We start from the raw sequence: 27,258 nt of genomic DNA, 5'->3' as shown, positions 1-27,258 counted from the left end.
TGACATAAAATTATTCTCTGTTCCTCTCCTGGGAGCCTTGTTTTTACAAGCCATTCAGGGAACTTTTCCACTTTCTGCATTGCTGCATAAATGCTGCTGGGTGCCAGGAGCACATCTGGGAAGTGAGGCTGTGCTGAAGACACGCTGTGGCTGTGTGGCCAACACCAGACTTGTAGCGGAGGTGCTGCATAACAGACTTGCTTTCAAGATAGGCAGAGTTCTTCCTTGCTCCCCAGTGAAACTGCGATAGAGCATTATGGCTTCTGGAATAAGGAAAGATGATAATTTTGTGGTTGCAAAAAACCCTTGAAATTTACTACCATACAGAAATGCCTACAGGAGACAATTCTTTAATGCCAGCTTGCTTTCTTGTAAACCTCTTTGGAACAAGATTGCAGTGCTGATTGTGTCTGCATGCGACAGCTGCATCGTTATTAGGTTTAAATGATTGATTATATCCAGGCAAGCTTCCCAGTTTTCTAGCTTGCTTCTTTGAGACATTGCTCCTGTTGTCCCATCAGTGGTTTATGGCTCTATAAGCCAAAACTTACAGGATGGTTTTGATTTTGGAAAACCTCGTTAATCAGATGCTGGCTTTACAATACTGGAAAGGGTTTGAGCCCAACCCTTCTGTGTCTGAACTCCCCCTCTCAGTTAAAAGCCCACGTGAGTGATTCCTTTTTTCCTAGTTTCTAAGAGGTGTTTAAAAGGTAGGCAGAGCAGCAGCATGATTACACAATTGCCTTTGCATTCATCGTGGACTGCAGGCTACAGAGGGCTGCCACATGCAGTTGCCATTTTGTGTTTGGCACGTGGTCTCGGTGTAAGCCCATTTCCACTGTCACAAGTAACCCAGCATAAATCAGCAGTAGTGGATTGCTTGAGTGTCTACTTAAAGAAAATGTTTTAGTAATTATGGAGAATGCTTTAATGATATCCCTACTTGATGATCTTCTCTTCTGAATAGTTCCAGATGTCTGGATGCCATGAGCAAGAGTTAAAAAAAAAAAAGAAAAGAAAACAATTTGTACTTTCCTCCCAGGTTATTTTTTTGAAGGGGGAGGACTTCTGTTTGTTGGTTTAGTGTGTTTTGTACGTTAATTTGAAGCAAATACTTTCTTATCTCTCTCAGTTTTTTTCCTGGAGTCATTTCATAAACTCAAATCTACATCATGAATTTCTTATCAGTGTTTGCGTTAAGTAATTCAGTATGATGGGAAGGAACGACCCATCTGAATCTAATTTTTTCTCTCTGTGCCCAACAAGTATCTGAATGCAGAAGTGGAATTGCAATTTGCTTTCACCCTAGTCCACATGCAGCCAATTTTCTCTGTTGATTTAATAGGGTTTGTAGCACTAGTTGTAAGTGCAGAAGGGATCACTGGACCTGCCTTGCAAAGTCAACAGGACTTAAAGCATTCACGTCACTGAGAGCAAGAGCGAGGCCAGCTTTTTTTGCAAATCTTTTCCAGATACTTGTGTCTCTGAAAGAGTTTGGCCACCAGTCAAAAGTACGAATGTTTTTGTAAGAGGCGGATGTGATTAACTGGCTTTATGTCTCCCTGCAGTCGGGGCGATCAGATCCTGGAGGCAGATTCGGTCAGCCTGCGTCATGCGGCACTGAGCGAAGCCTACGCCATTCTGAGTGAATGCGGTCCAGGGCCGGTCAGCCTTATCATAAGTCGGCATCCCAACCCAAAGGTAGGGGGAAAACATGTTAGCACGTCTTTGTTCTTCTCATCTGCTGCTGCAGTTTGACCCTTGCTGCCAGGAAAGTGGCAAGTGAAGAGTGCTGGATTGTTCTTTCTATGATATGTATTGTGCAAGAAGTCAGGCTAAAGGATTGTGGTGATGCCTTCCAGTTTTGTAAGTTGTAGCAATGCTAAACTGCCCCTGCTGCTTTTCTCCTCTTCACACAATGCTTGGATGCAGTTTTCCTGGAACCACTTGAGCTGAAGTGCTTCCATCTTTCTTCATATTAGTACAAAGTGTCAAATGTAGCACAAATCTTCTTCCTCCTTATTTTGCATTTAGTCTGTCTGTGTGTCTGCGAGTGGAATTTAATTTAGGGACAGGAATATAATTATTATCAACAGATTGAATTGATTAACTGTAATAGAGTAATAGGAATATTGCTTTTGAAAGAGCAAAGTCTGCCCAAACATCAAAGTTTTCCTTCAGGAATTAAAAAATGAGAATCTGGAATGTTCTGCTACTGTGAAATCTGTGCAGGGCAATTTGAAAATGAGCCTGGGTTTACCAAGCGAGTGATTATTTTCAATCAATTTTTTAAAAAATTGATGAAAAAAGATAAAGCCCTTTCAGCCAAACTATAAGGAATAACAACTTCTTTTATTTCTGTATTTCAAAGAATTTCATGAATGTACAAAACCTTCCTGTTTAAACAGGACTGAAGCTGTAAAAATATTTGCATTAGTGTGTCCAGAGAGCTCCGACTTTTGAACTTGTGACTGCAAATAAAGGCCCTAATAAATCCATAGCTAGGAGAAATGAGGTTTCTGACTTTATGACTAATTGTATATTTTCTGCTAAATTAAATATACCAACAGTAGACAAATAGAGTCACACTGCCCAGAGTTTATGGCCATTGCCACAAGGCTTTGTGATGCTAAAAAGAAAGAGACCTTGGTTCTGCTAGTTAAAGGTAAGCGGCAAGGGGTACGATTTGGACTTGTAGCCTAAGATAACAGTATTTCTGGGGAGTCCATATGCTGTGCTGAGCCAGCATGATGATTCTGTTTGATTGCATTATCAAGGCACATAGACTTTTCATAGTCTATAAGAAGCATGTAATATGAACTCATGGAGCAGAGCCTGCCCTTCGCCCCCTCCCTTCATTTCACTGTGGTGGTGGCTCAAAAGCTGATGAGTGACCCAGCCAGGTATCTGCTGAGATGAACTGAGTTAGGCTAATTGCTTGCCATTACCCAGTAACAGAGGGAAACTATTAAGTGTATCCTCTTACAGTTTTTCATAAGTAATATTTGAAATAACAACAAATCCTTTGCCAGGAATCGCTAAGTAGAGTTAGAAGTTGAGCTGGAGGGTCCCTGAAGCATTTCCACCACAGGCAATTCTGAATCCACAATCCTTTATAGTTGGATCTCTGATGGAGTGTTCGTATGGGGACCCACATTTATCCCATATCACTGTCATCCTTTCTCTGACAGCACTGGGGGATATCTACAGAAGAGTTTGTCTGTTGTTATTCATTTGTTTATTCTTTCGTTGTTGTTTTATCATTTTTAATGTCTTTATTAATTATAATACATCAACCTGTGAATGGTAGTTAAGAATTTGCTCATCCTGCTCCATAGAAGGAGTTTGATTTGCCTGAGGTGTGGAGGATGCTAAAGAATCAAACCTGGCAGAGCTTGCGGAAGTGTGGATTTTTGTTTAGCTTTAAACAAATGCTGCCATCTGCTCAGCACCTGGCTTTGTTCTGCATCTTGTACCCAGTGGTTTATGTAAAAGTCCTGGAGCACATTCTCGGGGCTTGGTCCATGTCCTGTATGGACTCCCCATGCCCAGGAGCCCAGAGACTTTTGGTTTGCTGCTAAGGTCGTGCCACCATCTGAAAACAGATGTATTTCTGCAAAGGCTCTTGTTGTTTTAGACATTCTTATACTTAATCTCTCATTTTATGTCACAAGAGGTCTACGGTACATTTAGTTGCTGAATACGTTCACTTCGGTGTTTTCATGTACATCCAAGAGAAACACCACAAAATTTTCTTTGTTCTTCTTATTCCGAGTAAATGTGGTGTTTAAACTATGTTTAAACTGCTGAGTTTGCTTAGGAGTATTTCAGATCTTCTTGGTTCAGAAAGATTCAAGTTTCTCATCTCTCTTTATGCTGAATTTTAACTCATGTAAAGCAGAGTGTACAGAAATTGCTTCTGACAGAATTAACTTGCTTTCTGCTTTTAAATATATTCTCCTGCAGACTAGTCATTCCTGTTACAAATTATGTGGAATTTGCCAGTAATAATTGAGTGCATGGCAATCTTTCAGGAGAAAATTAGCTAATATGGTATTTATTCCTAACCCAGAAGAACATTTATTACTGATAACAGATTAGGTTTTCTTTTTTTCTTAAAGCAAAGAAAAATTAAAATTGGAACAACAGCTAATATCTTGGAAAGTCTGATATTCTTCCAGTAGGTTAAGTATGGAATATGTTCCGTTGCTGATGTATGCTTGTGCAGAGCAGCCTTTGTTTATGTTAAAGTAGTATTTTCTCAGTAAGTCAATATACAGGATTTAATTGAGTTAAAATTATACCGTAATGGCTTTATTTGACTTCTTTAAGTCCAGCAAAGTTTTGTTTATTTGCACAACATGGTGCTTTATTATCTTCGTAAAACTGACTGGCTTCTGCCTCCTAATTTCTGAAAGATGGCTGGATAGATCAAGGCTGAGATTTGGGACCTCTCAACTAGGTCTTCTTTATTCTGGCTTTAAAGGTAGCATGTTGTAAGTGAATCCTGCTTGTAGTGTTAAGTGGTCAGACTTTCATATTCATTTTATTTACCCAGTTTGATCTCTGTCTCCCACTTGACATTAGGTTTCTGAGCAGGAGATGGATGAAGCAATTGCACGAACTACTCACCGCGAGAGTAAGGACACAGGCTCCTCTCATGTCTCAGGTAGCAGCCTTTTTCCTCCTAAATATTTATCCTTTTCCAGATGTGTGAATGTTTAAGGACACATTCTTTGATTCATCAACATCCTTAATACTTTGAGAGTGCTCAAAACAGCTGACCAGCTCTGAGGACAAAATCACACTGTCCACTGCCAGACAAAGACATCCAGTTCAAGAGGATCAAATCTATGGATCACGTTGCTTACTTTGTGTTTCATGAGGCTGCCCTAGTCTGAAAGTAGAGATGGTTGGTCGGTCCTCTCTTTATGATCAGTTTGGAGAGTGCCCCAGCAGGGCACTCCACCTGTGTATGCTTATCTATCTAGAGGGCAAAGGAACAACAAAATAGTGTTGGTGTGTCCATTTGAAAAGATCCATGCATTGTGTACTGTATCAGTTCTTAGGCTCATGTCAAGGTATATTCTCAGGTGTTTGTTTGACTGTTTTTTGTTGTTTTTTTTAATGATTATTATTTGAAAGCTAGTACTTCTAAAGTGTTACAGATGAAAGCAAGCTCTTGGCAATGGCAGAATGACCATCGAGGTGATTTTCAGACAAGAATGTTAGATTTGTATTTATCCTTATATCTTTGTCAGCTGTGACCCTTTTTTGCAATAGATCTGCCAAGTGACTGCTAATTTGTCTTCTGTGGTTGCAGGGGAGGGAGACCATCTCCTGCGCATCCTGTGCTCATAGCTCTGCCCTGGGCCTGGTGGGCGTAATGTGTTTCTGTGGTAATATTTCACCTGATCTGAGGGAGAGCCTGTGAAATGTTAAATAAATCTTGTTTTATGAAGGCAGTTCAGATAATAAGTGGGATTAAGCACAGCTGCTGGCTCAGATGGTGAATGAAGGGGGTTGTTTGGATATATGGTCCTCAACTTTAGTTTTTGACAGCTAACTAAGCTGTGTTCAACAGGTGCTGTGCAGAAAACCCCATCTCCTGGTGTGAAGACCAAGCAAGGAGAGACCTCGTCTCCCCTCAGCTGGACGATGAAACGCTTCCTGGAGCCAGCAAGCCGGGTAAAGGATCAGATAAAACACAAGCAGGCTGCTGCAAGTGCTGAAGCTTCAATTGAGCAGGGTGCTCAAAACCAAACCTCTGCGCTCCTTCAGGAGCTCTGTAGGAGTGTTAGTTTCTTATGTTTAGATTCTAATGCTCTCTTTGCAAACGCCTGTTGGCACAGTCATAGCCTTCAGGAGCAATGTGGCACAGAAAGCTATGGATTTCCACCTCCTGCCACCTCAAAGGCAACCTTGCATTGCAGGAAGCTCCTGACACAGGGATGTGTTAGCAGGAGGGACCCAAGCCTGCGTGCAGAAGGTTAAGTGCTTAGTCTCCCTTTATAGCTGTTACCATAAGGGAGCCTCTGTTGCTTTTTTGGGGGAAAGATAAAGAAGTCATACATCAGTGACCAGAAGTACAAACCAGGCCCTTCTGTAAGTGAAGGACATGTGTAAAGGGATAACAGAAGAGAATAGTTTCATCTCTCTTTTGTGTATTGAACGTCTGCAGATCAGTGAGATTTGGAATCTCTTTCATTATGCAGGCCAAAAAGGTGTTGTTGTTGACAGTTTGGTCCTCAATATCCTGGCAGTTCCCTTACTTTATAAATTGGTATTAAGCTTCCTTTGCTGACAAGGGTGGTATGAGTTGAAATTGCTATGCTTGCTCATAGGCAAGGGCTTTAAGCACTGATAGAGGTAGGTCACCAGCCTCACTTTTTTCAGCAGGGATCTGTCAGCTCCGAGGCAGAGCTTTCCCAGTACTTCTCACATGATGGCACGAGCCACATCCCATTCTCTGACGCTGTAACTGGCTCCTGTGATGAAGAACAGCTCCGTCAGAAGAACAGAAGCAGCTTGCTGGATGACAGCTCTCTTCTTCCTGGTAACATGAATAAGCCACGGAAATGCCTGATCATTTGGTTAATGCGGGGAGAGTCACTGAGCACTAATTTGCTTTACAGAAGAGCTATGGCGATTCCTATGCTGATAGGAAATGCCTGGCAGCATAGTGCAAAGCAGTGCTCGTTGTATGAAATTCTGGAAGATGGAAAGGGTTTACAGCAGTGCTCAGAAGTGCCTGTTTCCATGGTAGTTTGTCCAAATTGCTGCTCTGAGAATGTCTTCATTTGATTGGTCTGGCCAAATCTAGATTGACAACGCTTCAGGGATTTTTTTTCAGATGGCTTATGATCATCTGATTGATTACATTTAAATGAAAGTATTCTGTGGAACCTTAAATACACAACTTCAAAATGTCATGTGTAGCAGTGTAAAAACAATTAAATGTTCAAGTTGATGCTGGATTTTTTTGCATATTATCTTTCTTCTTATAGTAATTGACTGGAAGAATCTTTCATTTCCTTCCTGACATGCACCTGATTTCAGATTCAGAGGATATTGTGTCAAATAATCTCTTTGTCTTCTACTATTTTTCTCCAGAAATTTATTATTTCATCCCAAAAATATCATTTTTATGTTGTGGGGAACTTTCTGCAAAGTAAGATGCAGTTCTTTCTGAAAAGGATATGAAAAGGATTCTCAGGCCAATTAGTCTTTAGTACTGATGGCCGTATGCATCTGTTTTTGTTCGAGAAAAGATTTCTCACTCACTGTAAATTGATAAAAGCAGCATCCTAGATTTAAGCAAGATATGAAAGAAATGCTTAATGTAAAATACGCAGGTGTGTGCATCTCTTTCCTCTTTGTGTGATAATTTAGAAATAAACAGAAAATAAAACAAATTTGGCATGAACTAATTTCAGAAATTACTCATAAATTCCGAAGCTGTCTGCCATTGCTCTTACTGTGTATTGCAGTTGGAGGGAGAACATGGAAAGGCTGCTTTTGCTGTCTGAAGAGAGGCTGAACTTCTCCTCTGGAAACATCCACATGTCCTCTGCTGCAGACACATGTGTGGTATTAAAAATCTCTGATAAATACAATTAAAATATAACTTTTTTTTTTTTTTTTTTTTTTCTTCCTAGGTGCTAGAGAAGCAGGATTGGCAAAAGCAAATGGTCTGGCTTCTTCAACCAGTGGGAGACCATCCTGTCTTCATAACAAGCATGTGGAGTCTGTCCGACCTGGCATCCTCAGTGACAGCCCAAAATCTGCCCGCAGCCCCTTTCATCGGCAGAGAAGGGTTGTTTTCTATGATGGTGATGCCAGTGATGATGATGAAAGTTCCCATTTGCAAAGAAGCCAGAGGGCCAGGAGCCAGGAGGATGCTGGCATTGTCATTACAACCTCATCAGTAGAAACTGATGATGATATCCAGGACAGCAACTCATCTAGATATATTGGCACAGAAACATCTTCCCCTGTCTTCAGCAGCTCCATTGAGTCTGCAGACAGCACGCCAGAGCAAATAGACTCTCCTTTCTTCCCCATCATAGCATTTGACTACTCAAGTGTGCCTGAGGTTCGTCTCAGCAGCCTAAGTTTGAGGGAACTCCGTGAGGCACAGCTTGAATCTAAGAGATCACCGAGACTGGAGCACAGAGCAGTCACAAGAGTGAAAAGCATGATGAGCACCGAGTGCCGAAGTCTTCAGAGGCAGAGGACAGAGGAGCATGGCTCTTACAACAAGCCTGTGGCGAGGATGCTCCCTCACAGCAAGAAGTGTGAAGCACCTGATGGGGCTGGGCAATGCCAGGGTGAAATTGTCACTCTGGTTCGCAATGAGCATGAGTCGTTTGGCTTGGATTTGGAAATCCAGGCTATGCCCTTAAAGGTTGTTGTCACAGGGCTACGTCCAGGTGGAGCAGCAGAAAGGGTAGTTATTAATTTTGGATTGCCTTGTTGTGATATGCTTTTGCTTTGCAGGGATTATCATTGTTAAGCTAGTGAACTGTGGAGAAAAAGTGCAAGGGAGGCATTGCTTCTGCTGGGCAAGTGGTTCTGAAATGCCTGTTCAATTAAATATTTGATTCAGAAGTGCACTCTGGCTGGTTCAAAACTGAGAAGGTCGAAAGGCAGATGCACTGAGATATATGTGCACATCCACATTCCAAAGTTACAGTTTGAGGAAGCACTGCTTTGTTTTCTTACATTTTATCAGAGGCAGAAACAAGATAAGTAAATCCTGGTGGTAAAAATGTGTTTTTAAGACAGGAGAGAGGAAATATTACATTATCGTGTACAGTGTTTCAGTTTTTCATTTATTTAAGGGCCACTGGTGTTAACAGGGGATGCGTCTCAGCAGTTCACGTTGGCCTGTAAGAGTTCAGGATTTGGGATCTGTTCCTGCCTCTTTTTCTGATATATTACACTGTGATGAGAAACATACTTGCTTTTTTTACTTTAAAAGTTCCTTCTTTGTCCAGGAGTCTAGGGGAGTCTAATTAGTCTAAGACCTTTTTACCAGGTATGTAATTCTGACAGGAAAAACAGAACATGGTAGACGGTATTCCAGTCTTGAAGAAACTAGATTGAATCCAGACCAGTCTATTTAAATGAAAGGGGCTGTGTCCTCCATCTTAATGCTTATCCCTCAGAGAACCCAGCAGCTCTTTTGATCTTTCTAGTTGAGGCTGGTCATCAGTTCCTCTCCTGGCAAAGACTCAGCCTGCTCTTTATGTTGGCAAACTGACAGCAGTGGTACCTGTGCTCTGTGGTAATGTGAAATAGGGAATGTTGCTTGTAGGCCATAAATTGCTTCCCTGCAGTCTTTGCCCCTATGGCAAAGGTGTATTTCTAATTCCTTTGTTCTGTCATTGCATCAGGGATCAATGGGCAAGATGACTGTAGGAGATGAGATTACCACCATCAACAGTATCCCAGTCAGTAAGATGACGTATGAGGAAATCTGCTTGCTTATGCAGTGTCTTCCTACATCTGTAACCCTGGAGATCCAGAAAGCAGTACCAGGTGAGAAGAGAGTAGTTTTGCTTTTGTACCATTTATTATGAGTACTAGTCTGATCATCTGCTTTCCTCCTTCCCACATTAATTCAGATTAAAAGCCCCTCAGTACCAAACCAGGCTTCAGTTTACTCCTCAGTGCCATGATGAAGGGAGGAAACCTACATCTATGTTAAGTGTTCAGAACTCCCCTTTTCAGTATGTCCCTCCTGTTGGCCTTTGCTGAGGTCTGAGTCATTTTGTGCATACCTGGAGCTAACTTGGCAGCAGCCTTGTACTGACAGCCCACTTTTCTACTGTGCCCTTTCAGGAAGTACACTGACCCTTTATAATTACATCTGTCTGTTTTAAGATCTGAACAGCAAGCAGTGTTTTTGGGAGTGGACAGCTAGAAAATAAAATGCTTTTTTGTGTCATGAACCCCAGGATAACCAGAATCTTATCAAAGTCCCTGTTTGCATGCATCTTATAAAAACTTTTCTGTTTTGAATTGAAGCACTTGATACCTCTTCAGTTTCTGCTCAGGGATGATTTATGCTCCTGCAGCAATAAATGCTTCCCCACAGACTGTACAGATTTCATGATGTGGAAGTGAATGTTTGAAAAAGAAAAACACACTTTCCAAACTCAGGAAGAACATAATGTTTTGCTTTGTTCTAGCTTATGATCTTCTTCATGTACCTATTAATGCCTGTGAGCCTAAATTGCTTCAAAATGCTTCAGTTCCAGTTGTTCTTTAAGGAATTCCTGGTTTAGCAGAGTGTCCTTTTCATGTTTCCTTATTGCTTTGCATCTTGCAGTCCACCAGCACTGGGGTAGGAGCATACTGGCACTTCTTTATCTGCTTTCCTTTTGCTCTGCCTTTCTGGCAGAGAAGAGGATATCTTCCCCTCTATTGACTCCAGGATGAGCTTGGAGCTTTATTGACACAGGTACATAAGATAAACAGTGTGGACAGACCTGCAGGCTCATTCAAGGATTAGAGAAACATGCAGATGTGTTTGAACGAGCAGGATGGGATGCTGACTTTGTGAATGTATTCCTGCTTCCCCATACACTTTCTGAGCCTCATCTGGTAGTAACCAGTCTTGGGAAGACAGCATAGTTGTGGGCGCGTGTCCCAGAAGCAATGTAGGAAAATGCAAGCAATACTGGGGGTGAACTAGTGAAAATTAAGAAAATGGGGCAATGGGTGAACTGGTGCATATTGAAGTGCAGCAGTGAACTGGTACATATTGAAGTGCAGCAGTGACAGGGAGCTTAATGTGTTGCCCAGGAGTGGGTAAAGCATATATTGTAAGCGAGGAAAGATCTGTGCCAGGAGTCACATACATGCATTAAGCACGCTGGCTTTGCAACATCACCCATGCATGTTACATTAAGCACCTGCAGGAGAGTCAGGAGGATCAGACTGAAGGTGATCACGCCCTGCTTGTCACTGTTACCTGCTCACCTTTGGTTGCTATGGCAGGGCTTTGTATACTCTGTGCAACCAATTTGGAGGCATTTTCAATCAAACAAGCAGTGAGAAACAGCACTGCTGAGCCTGGCTTACTGCACACTGATGCTTTGGTAGCTAGCTGCTTGACTGTTTAAATCTCAGAGATGAGAGTTAAACAGATTGTGACTGCTCAGCCTGGATGGGAGGGTTCTTCCTTCCTGATGCTAGTGAAATACGCAGGGTTATGATAAATTGGAGGTGTTGTAAACATGATTGCAGAAGAGGAGGAGTACAAGGAAAAAGGAAACTATCTAGTCTGAGTACGTGGGTGTCTATTTTTATAATGAAATGTGGTGTTCTTTGATATCACTTCCTGCATCTGACAGAATTTTGCATTTCTTTTTTATTCTTACTTCTTTCAAATCATGATGCAGCTGTCAGCAGATTTACAAACCTCATCCTGTCTCCAGCAGTTGACACTCAAAATCAAGCTGATGTCAGCAGCATCCTCTCAGCTGAGGAAGAACTGAGTGCTGGGAAGCAAGAAGGAGCAGGTTTGCAAAACGCTGGCTGTGGAATTGAGAGAATGACACTGCCACCTGATGCCATAACCAAAGATGTGCAGAGAGGTACCACAAAGAGCAGCCGTGCCGAGGATTGCATGCCTGTCACCAATATTGATGACTTGCTCAACCAAATGGGTGGTCCTGAAAACAGGGCTTCACGCACCCCATCGCGAGCAGAGAGCCCCTTCCGAGATGAGTCCACCACAATGTGCTGCTGTGGGACCGATGAAGGCTGCCCTGGTTCTGAGCCACGTCAGGTGAAGGAGGAGCTGTCAGAGAAGACTACAAATTGCTCAACGAATGCACAAGGGGTGGTTCTGGGGCTGTCTGTGTTGGACTCTATTAACACAGGCAAACTTTTTACTGTGAATAAAAACTCTTTAAATAACTATTCTAGGAACTTTAGCAGTTTAAGTGAGGACGAGTTGCCTGCAACAAGCTGTCCAGAGGGTAAAAGAAGTGATGCGTTTCCAAAGTCTATGTGTGGGGCTGCAGAAGATTCTCACTCAGATGCAGAGTCTGTTACAGAAACATTTGACAGTGCTAGTGACATGTTGCTTGGGCCGTGTGCTGCTGCTAATGCCCCATCAGTCTGTGCTGCATTGGAGTCAGATGATGAGCAAATTGAGATTTGTTGCATGAATGATGAGCTGCAAAAGCCTTCTCAGGAGCAGCATCTCACATCTGTGACAAGCTCATCCTCTCTGGCACCAGCACATCGCTTTAGTGGCAAAGTTCTGCAATCTGAGGACTGTGCAATGTGTGGGTCACTGGAGTCAAGCATCAGCAAACTGGGCTTGGAAGACTGCAGTGGTCCCAATTCATGTCCCTCGCGGTGTTCAGAAGTCTCCTCTGCTTCCCTGTGTTCTCCTTCCTCAGTCTTTCTGCCAGAAAAAAACATCCTAAAGAATTCAGTTGATGTCCCTGAAGTTTACATGTTCCATAACAATGGTGCCTTAAGTGCAGAAGAACAAGTGGGTCTGGGGATCAGCAATGGACACATGAAATGCTGTGAATCTGTTGAAGAGAAAGGGTCTTTGCACTGCAAAAAGACAAGCTTTTGCTCTGCTAGGAACGTCAGTGGCTTGGAGAACAACTTGCCCGAGAAAGAAGGATGTCATGATGAACAGAGATCCAAATCTGAAAATGAAATGGTGGTTGATGACTGTAATCACACTGTTACCTATTGTTTAGCAAAGAAAGAAACCAACAGTTTGTCCAGCTTGTCTAAAACAGACAGCAATCATGTGAACGCAACATCAGCAAGAGCAATATCACTCAGGTCACCATTTCCCTCCAGATCTAAAGATCCAAAGGCTAATACAACTCATGACTTGCCAGGGAAAAATGAGAAAGCTAACTCTGTGACTTCAGGAAGGACTTCAAATGGAAAAGTCCAAAGCTCGGGCACAAATCACTGCAAAGAAGCAGCAGTACCGCACAGCCCATCTTTGCAGAAAAAGTCTTGTCAGGAGTCGAAAGGAATAGCACAAAAAAGTATAATGGAAACCCTGTTGAATAACCAGAAGGCCAAAGGAGGACCAAAGCTAAAAGGTTTCACAATCAAAAGCAAAGCAAAGGCAAATTCAGATTCTTCCAATGTTAATATTACCAAAGTCAGTGGGGCTGATCAGAAAAGGACTTCTGTTTCTCCACAGCTGTCTCCTAAACTTTTGGGAAAGAAAGCACTGTTGCCCCGTAACTCACCTACAAATCTAGATCTGAGCAAGAGCATTTCAGCAGCCTCAAAGACTCTGAAATCTGAGCTGGAAAATAAACCATCTCTGGTCATTTCTGAAGATTCACTCCTGCCTTCCCTGAATGGTGCCAGCAGCCCAACAGCATGCGGTGAAATGAAATGTGGTGGCTGTGGGCAACTAACAGATCTGCAGCAAGCATGGGGAAAATCAAAAGAAAAGCAAGCTTCCATGCAGCCTGCAGTGTGTCAGGGTAAGAGTGTTAAGGTGGATGACTTCAGAGCGAGAGATGGTCAATCCAAAGTTGCTTCATCCTCTCAAGGGACAATGAAAGTTGAATATATGACAGGGAGAAATGAGAATTCTGGAATGAACCTGAACACAATGAAGAGCATCTATAGTGCAGATGACATTAGGCAGTTGGATTTGCAAAATGCTGGAGCATCTGCTGGAGGCTCTTCTTCATTGAGGTCTCCTGCAGTTCAGCTGGAGCATCAAGAGGGGCAGGAGATTCAGCGCAGTTTCATTGAGGTGAAGCTTTCATCCTCCTCCTCCTCTTCCTCATCTTCTGCCTCTTCCTCACCAGCACCATTTTTGCAGCTGCCATTGCTGGAGAAAAATGAAGAGGTGAACACAGAGATGCATCAACTGACTGAAGAAATGGGGACCACAGAGTATTTCTCAAAAGTGGATATTGCCAGAGACAGAAATATCTATGGCTTGTCAAAACCTGTGACAAGGACATACTCGATGCCAGCCCAGTTATCAGGTCACTTAAGGGAGAACTGCCATGCTGTGGAGCTTCATCCTGTTCCAGGTCCCCAGGGCCATTCTTCAGACAGAAAATGTCCCCAGACAGTGATGGGTCCATTACAGATGGTGCATCTCAGCCTGCCAAATGGCCAGAGTGGGAAGGAGCAGGTATACAGCTCCAAAAGCTGCCAGAGGATGCATGACACATCCCCCTCTGCCAGTGACATTACTTATTCTGCCACGGACAAACTGAGGAGTTTCAGGAGGAATTACTACTACTATGAGCTGAACTGGCCACACGAACCTACCTCATCCTTTTCTGTCAAACAAAGGATCAAATCCTTTGAAAACCTGGCGAATTTCGACCGACCCATCGTGAAGGCCATCGATATCCACTCGGCCACACGGTCCCAGCTTGGCAGGAGGTCATGCAGTGGGATGGCTGCTGCATCCAGCCCTGCTGACACACCACGGGCTTTACGGCGCAGCTTGAGCTCCTATGGCAGCACACCGAGCCCAGCCGACACCATGGCCAAGTCATCCATAAACATGGAGCCAACTCATTCAGCAGAGGGTGTCATGAAGGAAGGAAAGCCCCAAAGGAGTGAGGAGGGCAGCACTGGGGCAGACCAGGCCCCCTTTCCTCCTGCGGCTTCGCAGGTGCGGCGCAGCCGAGTTCTGGGCCGGCTGCCGCTGTCCCGCTCCAGGCTGCGGGAGCTGCGGGCACTCAGCATGCCCGACCTGGACAAGCTTTGTGGTGAGGGCTTCTCAGGGCCACCCCAGCCCGCCTGCTTCAAAACAGAGCTGGAGATCACTCCCCGGAGATCCCTTGTCTTGCCAAGCCAGGGCAGCCCTATCAAGGCAGGAGGGATGGGCAGTGGCAGCCCTCGGGACAGCAGCTCGGGGACCCCGGGGTCGGCCTCGGATGACGACGCACCCCATGGTGGATCTCCAGATGCAGAGCACCTAGGAAACAGCTGGTCCCTCAGGTCAGTGTTGGCTGTTTCCATCAGCCGTCTTTTATTTCATCCCTGCAAGCCTCTCCTGACGAAAGCACACTTCAGCTTTGTCCCTGACACCAATTTCTTTGTTGCTCAGTTGCATTTCAAAGCTGCAGCAATGCTGCTTAGTTGCAGCTATGCTTCAGTATGGGATGGAATGCTTTATCCTGGCAGGGTTGAGCTCATTTCATGTGACCTTTCTAGCTGTTCTTTTGGTTGTTATTTGGCATGAATCAGCAGTCTCCGCCTCCTGCCCACCCTTGAGGGATGACAAGCAAGCTCGTTGTCTGCCCTTGGAAGTATGCAGGCTTCAGAAATAGCTTTCTGCCTGGTTTTGTTAATGTCTGTTGCTCAAATCATTGGGAAAACAGGTGGGGAGTCAAGTGGGGACTGATTTTCAGAGTTGTTGCAAATTGTCTTCTTTCTGCCTTCTCGTTGTCCTGGCACACATCATTTCTTACCCGTGCCCAAGACTTTTCTGCTTGCTGTTCAGCTGCCCCTCTGTTGCTTACCCCAATGCAAATTTTACTGTATACCTAAAATGTCTACACAGTCTAGAAATACACTTTATTTTCCTTTTTTTCTCCTGTTCTTTCTAGCCTGGATCAGCTGCTCATCTCAAACCTGGACCAACAAAAACTGCAGTCTGTTTTGTCAGCTCTGGTGCCAAAATGTGATATTACTTCTATGCTCCAAGAAGTCAGAGCACAAGTGAAGGTAATTATCAGAAGATGAAGCTAAACTATTGGCACTATTTTTAGGGGTTTTCTTAATGGCAGATAAAAATCCAGAGTTCCTCCAGTCTTCCTGCAGTAGGTTATAGTTGATGATAGTTTTACTGCTGCTGGTTTTTAAATGCTTACGATAAACCCTTAGTATATTTTGGTGGGTTCTGGATGAACTTGTTTGTCCAGCGTGAAAGTAGTTAAGAACCACAATAAGACCATTTTAAATGAGTAAGAATGGCTCCAGTCATTGTTAAAGCTGAGAACCTCCTTGGTTTGCCAGTAATTGAACATCAGACTTTAACTTTCCACCAGACATCATGGCAAGATCCGCTTTACCCACCACACTGGGGAAACTGTGTTCCCCTCTGGAAGCAAACACTTTTTTTTCAAAGCCAAGATCACAGAAACTGGTGGCTTAGAGTGCCAGAAAGCATCTGGTGGAGGACTTGTAAGAGACCACTGTGCACATTTTGCTCTTTTCTGTGGAGACGAATTGCACCGAGGCAACCTTCTTCGTTATTTAAATGTATGAAGAAGGCCTCTGAAGTGAAATGTTTGCCAGGATGTCCTTTTCCCTCTTTGCAGTGTGTGTGTTTTTGGGATATGCCCACATCCTTTTTGAATCAGTGCTGAAGTTGATAAAATAATGACAGCACTAGAGGGAAAACTGCCATCTGGTCTGCATAACTGCTGGCTGAGCTGCATGTAGAGTATTTCTCAGTCTTAACTGACAGAGTATAAGATGGGCTGAGGGGAACAGGACCTCCCCAAAATACCCAGTTTTACCTCCTTCCAAGGACAGCGTAACTAAAGCTCACAGATCCCAAGAGCTTTGTGAGCCAAGACAGTTTGATAGGTTTACCAAAGAATTTAGGGTTGGATTGTACTTCTGGATGAAAGTAATTAAGTGTTCTTCAAAGTATTTTGTATGGAGTATTGGAGACATTATTTATTTATGCCACTACTCAAAATCTGAGAACTCAAATATTTATAAAACTAAATGCTCTTTGGAATGCACTCCTTGTCTGCATAGTTTCTTATCCATATTTAAGCCCAGTATGGCACACGTGCTGGAAAATTTTATGCTAGTCAAATGGTGGGTTTAATTGTACAATAGGACAATTCTTGGTACTTATGCAATTGCTGAAAAATGAGGTGGACTGTCAGATTGAGAGGGAGCTTCTCCAGGAAGAGTTTGTCACTATCTTTTGCTCTGAACAGTTCTGAATTTACTCCCATTGCTTAGTAAATGTTAATAATATATATTTTAAAAATCAGGTCTTCCAATCTCGTCATCCAATGAACAGGCTAAATGGAGAGGCTAAAGATTTGAGTTCTTTTATGTGACATTGCTCATTTCAAGAAATTCTGCAGCAGTCACTTGCCTGCAGACCGCAGGAGCTGCTTTGTGTTGGCTTACCTCTCAGGTGTCTGATCATACTGATTATCGTACTGACTCTTCTCAAAGCCCCACACATCACTGTAGGTTTTGTGCTTCCACTGTGTGGCCAGGTAAAGGAATAGGCTGGTGTGTGCCCAATTTCATGCTTGTGAGGACTCACTTTAGGGCTGGAAAAGGAGAAATGGTGAATGTTTGGGAATGGGAAACCAGGGTTCAGTTAGTCTTGCTGACTGTCCTGGGGCATGTGGTCATCACACAATCCTGTAGCACTTCTGTAAGTGTAAGCAGATTCAGTTACAGTACAGGATAGGAACAGAGTAGAATAGTTTTAGTTGGAAGGGACCTACAGAGACTGAGTTCCAACTGTCAGACCACCACTTAAAACATATAATTTAAGGGCATAATCCAAATGCTGTTTAAACACACGCAAGCACGGGACATCAACCACCTCTCAGGAAGCCTGTTTCAGTATTTGACCACCCTCATGATAAAGCAGGTTTTCCTAATATCCTGTTTGAACCTCCCCTGGAGCAGCTTTGTTGCCCTCCTCTACATGCTCTCAAGCATCTCGACATCCTTTTTAAACTGTGGAGCCCAGAACTGCACTCAGTATTCCAGGCAAAGACACACCGGTGTGGGGGAGGGAAAGGGTAGGAAAGAACATGACCCCTTGAACGAAAATGCTTTAGTGCTTAATGGTCAAAGATACAATTGTTTGTTACCCTCAGAGCACTTTGTTGAAAGAGGCTAAGCTAGATATTTGACTCGCTGTTATATCCAGGCTAATGTAAAGTGTTCTCATTTGGGTATGGGTGAGGAAGGTCTTGACATCTACAAAAGATTGTGGATTAATGTGTTCATCCCTGACTGCTCCTCTCTTCCCATGCCCTCATGGATCAGCGGTGTGAAGCAGGGTGACATCAATTTCTCCTGCGCTTTGCAGGAATGCCTCTAATGCAGAAAACCTTCCTTGACCATTATTTGACAAAGCATGCACATAGAGGCCAAGAATTTGTATTGTTTCACCAAGCAGCAGAAATAATCTGTGATTCCCTGCGCTGAAATGGAAAGCTGGTTTCATGAGTTAAAATGTTGGATTAAGTGAGTTGAATATGTCATTTAATGCTAAATAGATTAAGAAGTTTGTTTCTAATGATGTGCCATTAATTTTAGTGTTGGCAGCTTCTGGAAATGTTTAATGTTGGATAGGTTCCCAGGAAAAAGATGAGAGTCCTGCTTTCCACTCGCTGCTTCTGGTACGCTGCCCCACAAGCAGTTACTCTCCCTTTCTCCGTCAGATCTCTCCTCTATTGCAAAATGGAGCATCTGTAACAGTGTCTGTTTTTGTCCTAATAACCATACATAAAATGGCACCAGACTTGCTGGACAGAACTGCTTCACTCTCATTACAAAATCTGCATTTTGGCAGCAGCTCATCACTTCGCAGAAATCAGCTTCACACCTTCATGCTGATCTGGAGCCAAGTACAACACTGGTGCAAACCACTGCCAGTCCCTTTTCTATGCTGTATGCTCCTTTCCACTACAGCACAGCTTAGTCCTGTTTGGGTCACTAATGAACACATTACTTCTATGTCAAAAGTGAAATATCCATCCCACTAAACCTTCCCAGGCTGCAATTTGTAATCATTGCCCCTTGCAAGAGTGCCCAGCACTGCTGAGAAGAGGGTGATGCAGCTGCCATAACAGCCTTCCAAGAGAATGGAGTAATAGGATAACAGAAATATTAGCAATAACATAGAAAATACAGTGTTTGGTCCTGAAAGATATATGGGAAATATCCAGGTGTACCGCAAAACAACCAGCAAAGCAAAATTGAGCCTGTAAGCTGGGCTGCCCAAAGTGCAATCCCCTTCTACGACTCTAATTTTGTCCTTGTGTTCTAACCTCTGACTGAAGAAACCTGTGCACTCACCTGAGCTTTTGTGCAGAGCTGCTGCTCATCTGTAGCAGAAGCAGAAATATATTTAATGTCTCAGCTTGAGTTTCTTGAGGTACTTTTTTTTCCCACTTGCCATAATCTGAGAGTACTGGAAGTTTGTGATTTATGCAGGAACGTGGTCTTGATCTTTGCTTTTGTTTTTCTCCTTGTTCCCTTATCACTCTGCCCCCATTTTCCTACCAGAGCAAAGAAGATACATATTTTGTAGTCCTGAGCAAAGAAGAAGGAGCTGGCCTGGGATTTAGTGTTGCTGGAGGAATAGATCTGGAACAGAAATCAGTCACAGTAAGTGATGACTGCAAGTCATCTTTTTGCAAAGCTCTCTTTAAAGCATGCTGGTGATTAGATCAAGTGCTCACTTATCAAGACTCACTGCAAGTCTTAAAGCAGTGTCTCTCAGAGGCAGCTGCATGCTGTCTGCTACTGAAATCGAAGGGAGTGTCTGGGTACCGTAATTTTCATTACTGGAGATGGATGCCAATTATGTTTTCAGCCTTTAAAAGCGTAACTGCTGTGTTACTGGGTAGTCTGAATCCTATGCATATAAGTAAAATTTTGCATGCCTACAGCCTTTTAGAAGAAATCTTTATTTCCAGCCTTTGAAAGGAAATTCTGTGCAGCAAAATTGTTGAAGTTTTTAGCAGATCCTGAAAGTGACTGTTTCAGACCTGAGAACATTCTGGATTTCATTTCAATGATTTGATTTACTGTTAGTAAAAGCTTTTGGATGTCAGTAAGTGAGAGGTTTGGGGTTTTTTTTTTTTTAAATTTAAAAGAGCATCTGACACAGCATTATGAACCAAGGATGTTGTGTGACATTGGGTGGTTTTAAAGCAAAAGATGTTAAAAAGTTGAAATACTGTTCAGAAGAAAGAGTTCAGCAGGACTGGAAAATCCCAAATGACAATCTCCTGTGTGACAATTTATTTGCACAGGATGTGCTTTTAAGTTCTGCCCTGCAAGAGAGGAATCTGCTAAGGGATGAGGTCAGAAGAAGGGTACGTCCTCATCTTTGGAGGGTGCAGGAACTCATGTAGGAATGTTTTGGTGTTTGCTCTATGACCAGTATAAATCATTGTATTTTACATTAAGCAGTCGCTGAATTAGAACATGGTCACAGTTTAGGGACAAGGCTCCACTTCTCTGGCTACCAAGATTGAGTTCCCTGTCTCTGAGTGCTGAGATGCTCAGGTGGGATGTTCTGCCCACGCTTGGGTGTAGAAATTGAAAAGCCTAATGAGTTTCAAAGTACCTCAGTAGTCTGGGCATGTGTGGGAAGGCAGCAGGTGCTTTGGGCATGACCTCCATATTCCACTTACCACCTGCATTTGAATATTTATGTTTGTCATCGAAGAAGTGATTCCAGCTCTGGATGCTTCCTTGGCCTGTCTGGAAAACTATCTTCCTAAACCTGGTTGCAGCAGATGCCTCCCTGAGCAGGGCCCTGCAACAGGAGGGAGTAGGAGTCAAAAGGCTTCTGACTCTTGCTGTTGTTTTGGAGAAAGATGAGGAATTCCTACAGAACATGCTGTGCAGAATGGTGTCCACAGATGTGCTGCCTTGAACCTTTGTCCAGTGGGCCTAGAACTGTATTGTGTGGGAAATGGTGCTCTGGCTGATAAATTACAGAGCTTGGTAGGCAAGTCTTTAAATTAAACAAGTCGTGACTGTTGTAGTCAGTCCCTTTCTGTCAGTGGCACCCATATAAATCTCAGCTGTGCTCACTGCAGTTAATTCTTATTTAATTGAATAGAGTATTTTATGTCCTCTAGAAAAAACGTGTTTTGAGCCATTAAGTCATCCTTTTGCATCCACTCATATGGTACTTGATCAGACAAGTAAAGAGAAGCAATTAAATATTGTATAGCAGCAGTAAGTCAGAGCCCTTTTGTGCACAGATGCTGTGCATCACTTTAAAGGCTATTTGAAAACTGCTCTGGATTCCAGTCACTGGGAGTTTGGGGAGTAGTTATAACACAGTGCAGTGCTGTCCTCGGTGAGTTTGCTGTCATGGATGTCTAAGTAACCTTTGGATCATCCAAAACTAGTGTTAGTTTGAAATTATTTGAAGTTACTGTTCATTGAAGGGATTTGAGAAAGTCAATGAATGCACAGAAGTGCTTTGTGACACTGTATTCCCTAGCTGGTTTTGGTTGTCTTTGGCACAGAACTGACTGTGCAGTAGTAGCACGCATTCTCCCACATCCCAAACTGCAGTTCTTGTCCAGTCACGTAGGCTTTGTATTTGAAGCTGATGATAAGAACAAGTGTTGTGTGCCTGATACCCGAGCAGTGGGCAGAGGCTGTGAACTTTGATAGTAAGGGTCTCTGTGTTCACTACGTGTGCTTATGAGCTGAACATGTCCCTGAGGTAAATTTTTTCTTGTAGGTGCACAGAGTGTTTTCCAAGGGAGTGGCATCTCAAGAAGGGACTATCCAGCGAGGAGATCTTGTCCTGTCAATCAATGGCAAGTCTCTTGCAAACTCGGTCCATGGCGATGTCCTGAATGCACTCCATCAGGCGAGACTGCACAAGTACGCGGTCATCGTCATCCAGAAGGAAAAAGACAAAGCAAACAATTCCTCCAGACTTGAGATATCAGCTACTGGCAGAAAATGTGTGGGGTCTGGAAAGGATGTTTCCATGGAAATAGGAACAGGTATGATCTTTGTCCAAGAACACTTGGAAGGATTCCTTTGCAGAGCAGACTGAAGGGGAAAATGTCCATGTGTTTTAGATTAAAGGAGTCCGTGCCTTATGTAATTGAAGGGAGCAAATGAAATTACTTTTAAATTGTGTTTGTTCTGTTTGGAGCCCAAATGTAGGGGTTTTTTTTTGGTTGATGTTGTTTTATTTTTGTTTGAAATATCACAACTAGACAGGAACTTAGGCAGATATCTAGGACCTAATCCAGTTTCAGTTACAGTTAATGATTCTATATTTCTCCTCATCCGCAATAAATTCCTTTAAAGAGGTAACACCAGTTAAAGCAAGAAAACAAACAGCAACAAAAAAGCAGTCCAACAAATGAGATCACAAGCTTTGCATTTTGCTGTCCATGGAGACCAACTTTTATCTTGCTCTGTATTTGCAGATTTTATGCTATCTTTCTAAAAAGAGAAAAAAATTATTTTGGTGCTAGAATAAATGGGTGAAAGGAGCTAAGTCAGTTTCAAAGCAGCCATCCCATAGGAAACCATAGGAGAAATCCCATAGGAGTAAATGTTTTAAGCAGCTCTCAGTGACAGTACTAATGCCTGCTTGGGCATTAGCGGCGCATGCAGAGTGCGGCGTGCTGGCGCTAGGTGGCAACGTTCTCTCACAAACAGTGTCGGATTATAAGAGTGTCTCTCCATCCTATCAGGCAAGGCTCATCCCCAGATGTTTCAGATAACAATTGGAGTTGTTTGAGGTAACCGTAACAGTCATTTGTGATGCCGCAGCCTGCAGGATTTTTATAATCACAAAGGGCAAAGAGGTTTCTGCTTTCCAAAACTACAGACTTACTCCCTTCCGAGCAAAATCGTAACTTATATCTATTACAGTGTGACTGCATTCTAAAAGTGTCTGAGATGTAGGAAGCAGCTTACACCTACTGATAGTTACAGTTATTTCTGTAGATATGAGAAACAAGTATTCTCACTACGGAGTGCAAACAAACTCTTTCTTAGGAAGATGGCACATATTTCTTTTGAATGTAACATCCTGTTTCTTGCTGTAATTTAAAAAGGTGCAACCCTTTGGATAATGAATGGGAAACAAAACAATTCTCCAAAGTACTTGCACAATTTTTTTCAGTTCTTTTGTTGACATTTAAAATCTTCTTATAGTTCAGCTTCAGTTTTCCCCACATGAATGAATGCCTTGAGTGATTTTTGTTGCTGGCGCAACATGAAAGTTGTGTTTCTGTGCACATAATGTGTCCTGTGCTGTCAGTCCTTCATGGCCGCAGTGATACACATACACTGCTGAGAAGCAAGGTGACAACATGTAGTTTCACTACAGACTGAACTGTGAATGGCTTTGTCACTGCAGCAAAAACAAACCCAACCTGCAGCGTACTGTTAAATGCATAACAAGATGCTGTGTGTATTCTGTTGCAGATCCAAACCTGGACATGAATGATGTCATCTGTGTTGAATTATTGAAAACCTCTGCCGGCTTGGGCTTCAGTCTTGATGGTGGAAAAGCTTCTATTGGTGGAGACAGGCCGTTGCTTGTAAAAAGAATATTTAAAGGTACTGCAAACATGAAAATACAGCAGATCTTAACCCAGTTTTCCTTTTCTTTTACTTATTTATTTTTTAAACAAGCATGTTTCTTGTGTCCTCTTGATTATTGCCACTTAGTAACCAAAGTAGTCATTAGAAAAAAAATACCCTTGAGAATGTCTGGAGATCACATCTGCTACTAAGTGCTTGTTCAGCAATCTGATTTACTTATTATGACGCAGTTGCTTCCTAGACTTGTCCGCTATTGTAAGCATTAAATTACAGCAGCATTATTATACGTAATGGTTTGAGCAGCTCAAACCTAATGAGGCTGAGGGCGTTCAGCATTTGTACAGAGTTAATTTCCAGTGATACATTCTTTCATCAAGGAAAAAAGATGAAAGTGGTGTTTCCTGAATTGTTTATCAGTTTCCATGCTTGTATTTGTTTTTTCTTCTTTCAAAATTGATTCTGAGAGGGAAGGCCATGATTAATTTTCAAGGTTATTAATATACATATGCAGATACAATCCTTTTTCTCTCCCTGCTTGATTGTGGTCAATGTTGCAAGTTGAACTATCATCATAGAAAACTTACTGATAGATTGCAAAAGCTGGGCTGAGCTTAAGTGACATGTATGGAAGTTACCGTTGCTTGAAGAATGTCTTAGTTGCTGTTTGTCACAGTGGAAAGCAGTTTTTTATTTGACTTTGTTCCTGTTTTGCTTGTAGGTGGTGCTGCAGAGCAAGCTGGAAACATAGAATCTGGAGATGAGATTCTTGCTGTCAGTGGAAAATCATTACTGGGCCTCATGCATTACGACGCCTGGAACATTATTAAATCTGTGCCAGAGGGCCCTGTTCAGTTACTCATCAGGAAACACAGAACTTCAGTATGATGGAAGTGCTTCATCTAATCACACTTGATAAGACAAAACATTTAATACTGGCTAGAAGCTGTCTTTGTTTCTAATGCCACAGAAGTGTCTTAATGCTTTACAAAGAGGTGCTAAGAGCCTTGGAGAACCACTGAGCAACAGTGTGATGAACGTCTAAAATCTTGCCTGGTTATCAAGAATGAAGGAAACCAAACACTAGAGACTTCTTTCTTTTGTATTTTGTGGCAGTTTTAGTGGAACTTCAAGACCTTTACTGAGTTTGGTTTAAAGTACTTTGACTGAGATAAATAACGTTGTGCCTGTCCCTCATATTTTTAGTATCTGCAGAGCATTGGGAGTACAACTTGTCAATTGCCATCCTGTTGACAAGGATGTGTACTTAGACTGTACTGTATTGCTTAGCTATAATCTGACTTCAGGACACTTACTTAGGGTCTGGTCCTTATTTGTTATAATAAGAGAATGTCTGGAACAATCTCACTCTATTCTTCTAAGTGCAGTTTTGCTTAAAGTGCATGACAAAAGAGACATAATTTTTGCACAACTTTTATGCCTAAAGTAAGCATTTTATTGCAAAGGTGAAGAATCCTCTAAAAACTGATAAATTAACTCAGCACCTACCACAGCTGAATCTGCCTTTAGGGGCAACTTGCGTACAAAAGCACTTGGCAATAATGCAGCAGAAATCTGTGAGTGCAAAGATCAAGACCAAATATTAGGCGACTGTCCACTGAGGTGTAGGCTGAGTTGTTAGTTTTTGGGAGTGATAAAAATTGGGGATTGAATTTTCAAATTTAGGCTTCTAACATTAGACACCTTTAAATAGACATATATTTTTAAAAGAAGGGCAGTTTCCAAGTGTTGAGCACTTGCAGATCCCACAGACTTCAGTGATCGCTAAGTACGTCTGAAAGCCAGGCTGCTTTTATTTGGCTGCAAGAGGCTGAAGGTTGCCCGGCTTGAAATACTCGAGCTGGAAAATGGTGGTCTAAGGATGTGGATTATAACAGATTAAATCTGAACTGGCCATATTTATGGTGGCTGTTAATTGTTGGCTTTTTATAATTATTTTTTCCTTTACTGTCCAGTATTTATTTGTTTTTTCTTGTGTGGGAGTGGGTGATTATATGTGTGCATAGCGTAAGCGCTTCTGGCTGTGTCAGGAATGGGCTGATGCTGAGGGTTTTGGATGGTGAGACTGAGAACTGTTTGCTTGGGTGGGAGAAGCTATGCTGTAGATAGAGAAAACTGTAAGGGCTGCAGTGCTACAGGTGCTCCAGTTGGGATTTTCTCACCTCTGCTCCTGGTAGAGGTATCGGTAGTGGGCCATGCTGCTGAGTGTTATTTATAGTCTGTTCTACGGGGAGGAGAATGTATGAGTGCGAGAGATTAGACTGTGCTATTTCTCTTCCTATGTCTGGGATGGCTAAACAACATAAAAGAGATAGAGGAGGAAATGGGCCAGCATCCTTATCAGCTGAGAACAAGTTGTTTGTTCCAGAGTGCTCAGGTTGTTTGTCGTGTTGGGCTGCAGCCCCGCTCGTAGCCAACAAGCCCAGGGTGAGGAGCTCTCAGCCTGGAGCCGGTCCAAATCTGAAGTGCTGTCTGCTGTTGTAGTAAGGCAAGGCACTGCGTAGCTATTGTAAGAAGGCCTGGGCTCCTCGCTTGGCTGTACCCCAAGATTATGCTATCATTTACTTTGTTCATGTCTATATTCAAGGTGCTTGGATCAGTTGCTTCCAGGATGGTGGACCCTTGGTTTGGTTCATTTCTGTGGCAGCTGCATTAGTCAGCAACTCATGGTAGGCAGAATAAAATTGAGTTCTGTGGGGCAGCCAGAGACCAAGTGAGCAGGAAAGCTGTGCAATGCTTGCCTATAAACAAACATTTAAATCTCTTTCGGTGACATGTATTAGCACAAGAATCAAGGAAGAGATGCAACCTTCGGTTACATGAAAGGCAATACTGTCCACAGTCCTACAGCTGCTTAGTCAGCAGGATTTCTGTGGAACGCATTCAGGGTCAGTGAGGTGGATTTCGGTCTCCTGTGACCCCAAAGCTCAGCCCCTCTGCAGAGACCACGTCCCACCTTTGGTCCCATCCTTGTGGGGGAGGCTTTGGGAGGGTGCAGTGCTTGAGGTCAGCCCCACACCGGGGCAGCAGGCCTGGGCCAGGATCAAAGAGGTTCGTTTTGTGTCTTCCCTGAAGAATCAGGGAGAAGACATTTGTCAGTTATGATTAAATGGGTAGGCCTTGTTCAGGAGTGACCAAAATCTGATTGTAAAAGCGTGTATAGTAGATACGTAAAATGCATGTGGACTTTAATGCAGCGTAGTAAATATGTACCTGTATATGTATAACACGTTCAAGTGCAGTACTGACTTTTTTGCTACTTTAATGTGCTAAATCATAAATAAGTTTTAGGAAACGATGGGGATATTTTTTAGTTGAAAATTTTTGGGGTCACGGTGCCAGGAGGACGTATGGCCCTCTCCCAATCCACCGTGAGCTCAAAGATGAAGTATTCGTTTTGTAAAGCAAACTTAATTTGAGATGTCTTAAAATGATACGTGGTGAATATTTCCAGACACTAACTTGCAGATACTGTTCTTTGTGAGTGATTTAGGAGGCTTTTGATTTTCAGTAGCTGAATACTGTTTGGTATTCTATTTTACATGCATGTAGATATGTGTTGGATGAGTAACAGCAAGACGAGGTGGGGAGTTCTGTGTGTAATTCAGTAGTGGGGATAATTTAAAGATAGGTTTAACATTTTAAGTCTGATACTTAGGTAGGATTATTTACTTCTCTAATAACTTTGCGGCAAGAAAAAGAATAGTATTTAACCCTCACTGTTTCTGTTCCTGAAAAAAAAAAACTTTTTTTTTTCTTTCTTTTTTTTTTTTTTTTTTTTTTTTTATTGAAGGAACAGGAATCATTTGGAGCAGTGCTATTGGTCTTCATATGCTGACAGTGGCATTTCCCGATGTTTCTGTTGGGGTAACACTCTCAATAAAAGCCCCAGGATTTACAGAGCGTTGGCCTGATCTATTTCAGACAGGA

The 27,258-nt window shown here is 42.6% G+C and overlaps 1 protein-coding gene across 9 annotated transcripts in view; it reads left to right on the top strand.

The window, feature by feature from the left end:
• Positions 1 to 27,124, top strand: part of PDZD2 (PDZ domain containing 2) — a 184,277-nt gene extending 157,153 nt beyond the window's left edge. For 8 of the 9 annotated variants that reach the window (XM_015848370.2, XM_015848373.2, XM_015848375.2 and 5 more), the window contains 12 exons: positions 1,569 to 1,701; positions 4,588 to 4,669; positions 5,585 to 5,688; positions 6,397 to 6,556; positions 7,659 to 8,449; positions 9,399 to 9,543; positions 11,412 to 14,982; positions 15,594 to 15,711; positions 19,270 to 19,371; positions 21,476 to 21,746; positions 23,191 to 23,325; positions 24,029 to 27,124. In XM_015848370.2, the coding sequence (XP_015703856.1) occupies positions 1,569 to 1,701; positions 4,588 to 4,669; positions 5,585 to 5,688; positions 6,397 to 6,556; positions 7,659 to 8,449; positions 9,399 to 9,543; positions 11,412 to 14,982; positions 15,594 to 15,711; positions 19,270 to 19,371; positions 21,476 to 21,746; positions 23,191 to 23,325; positions 24,029 to 24,195 (5,779 nt within the window). In that variant the 3' untranslated portion in view covers positions 24,196 to 27,124. The remainder of the gene's footprint in view (positions 1 to 1,568; positions 1,702 to 4,587; positions 4,670 to 5,584; positions 5,689 to 6,396; positions 6,557 to 7,658; positions 8,450 to 9,398; positions 9,544 to 11,411; positions 14,983 to 15,593; positions 15,712 to 19,269; positions 19,372 to 21,475; positions 21,747 to 23,190; positions 23,326 to 24,028) is intronic. The other variant, XM_015848372.2, reaches the window with a different exon arrangement.
• The last annotated feature ends 134 nt before the right edge of the window (positions 27,125 to 27,258 follow it).

This window comes from Coturnix japonica, chromosome Z (genome assembly GCF_001577835.2).
Source record: "Coturnix japonica isolate 7356 chromosome Z, Coturnix japonica 2.1, whole genome shotgun sequence".
NCBI classification, from domain to species: domain Eukaryota; kingdom Metazoa; phylum Chordata; class Aves; order Galliformes; family Phasianidae; genus Coturnix; species Coturnix japonica.
This window is presented reverse-complemented; position numbering and strand designations above follow the sequence as displayed.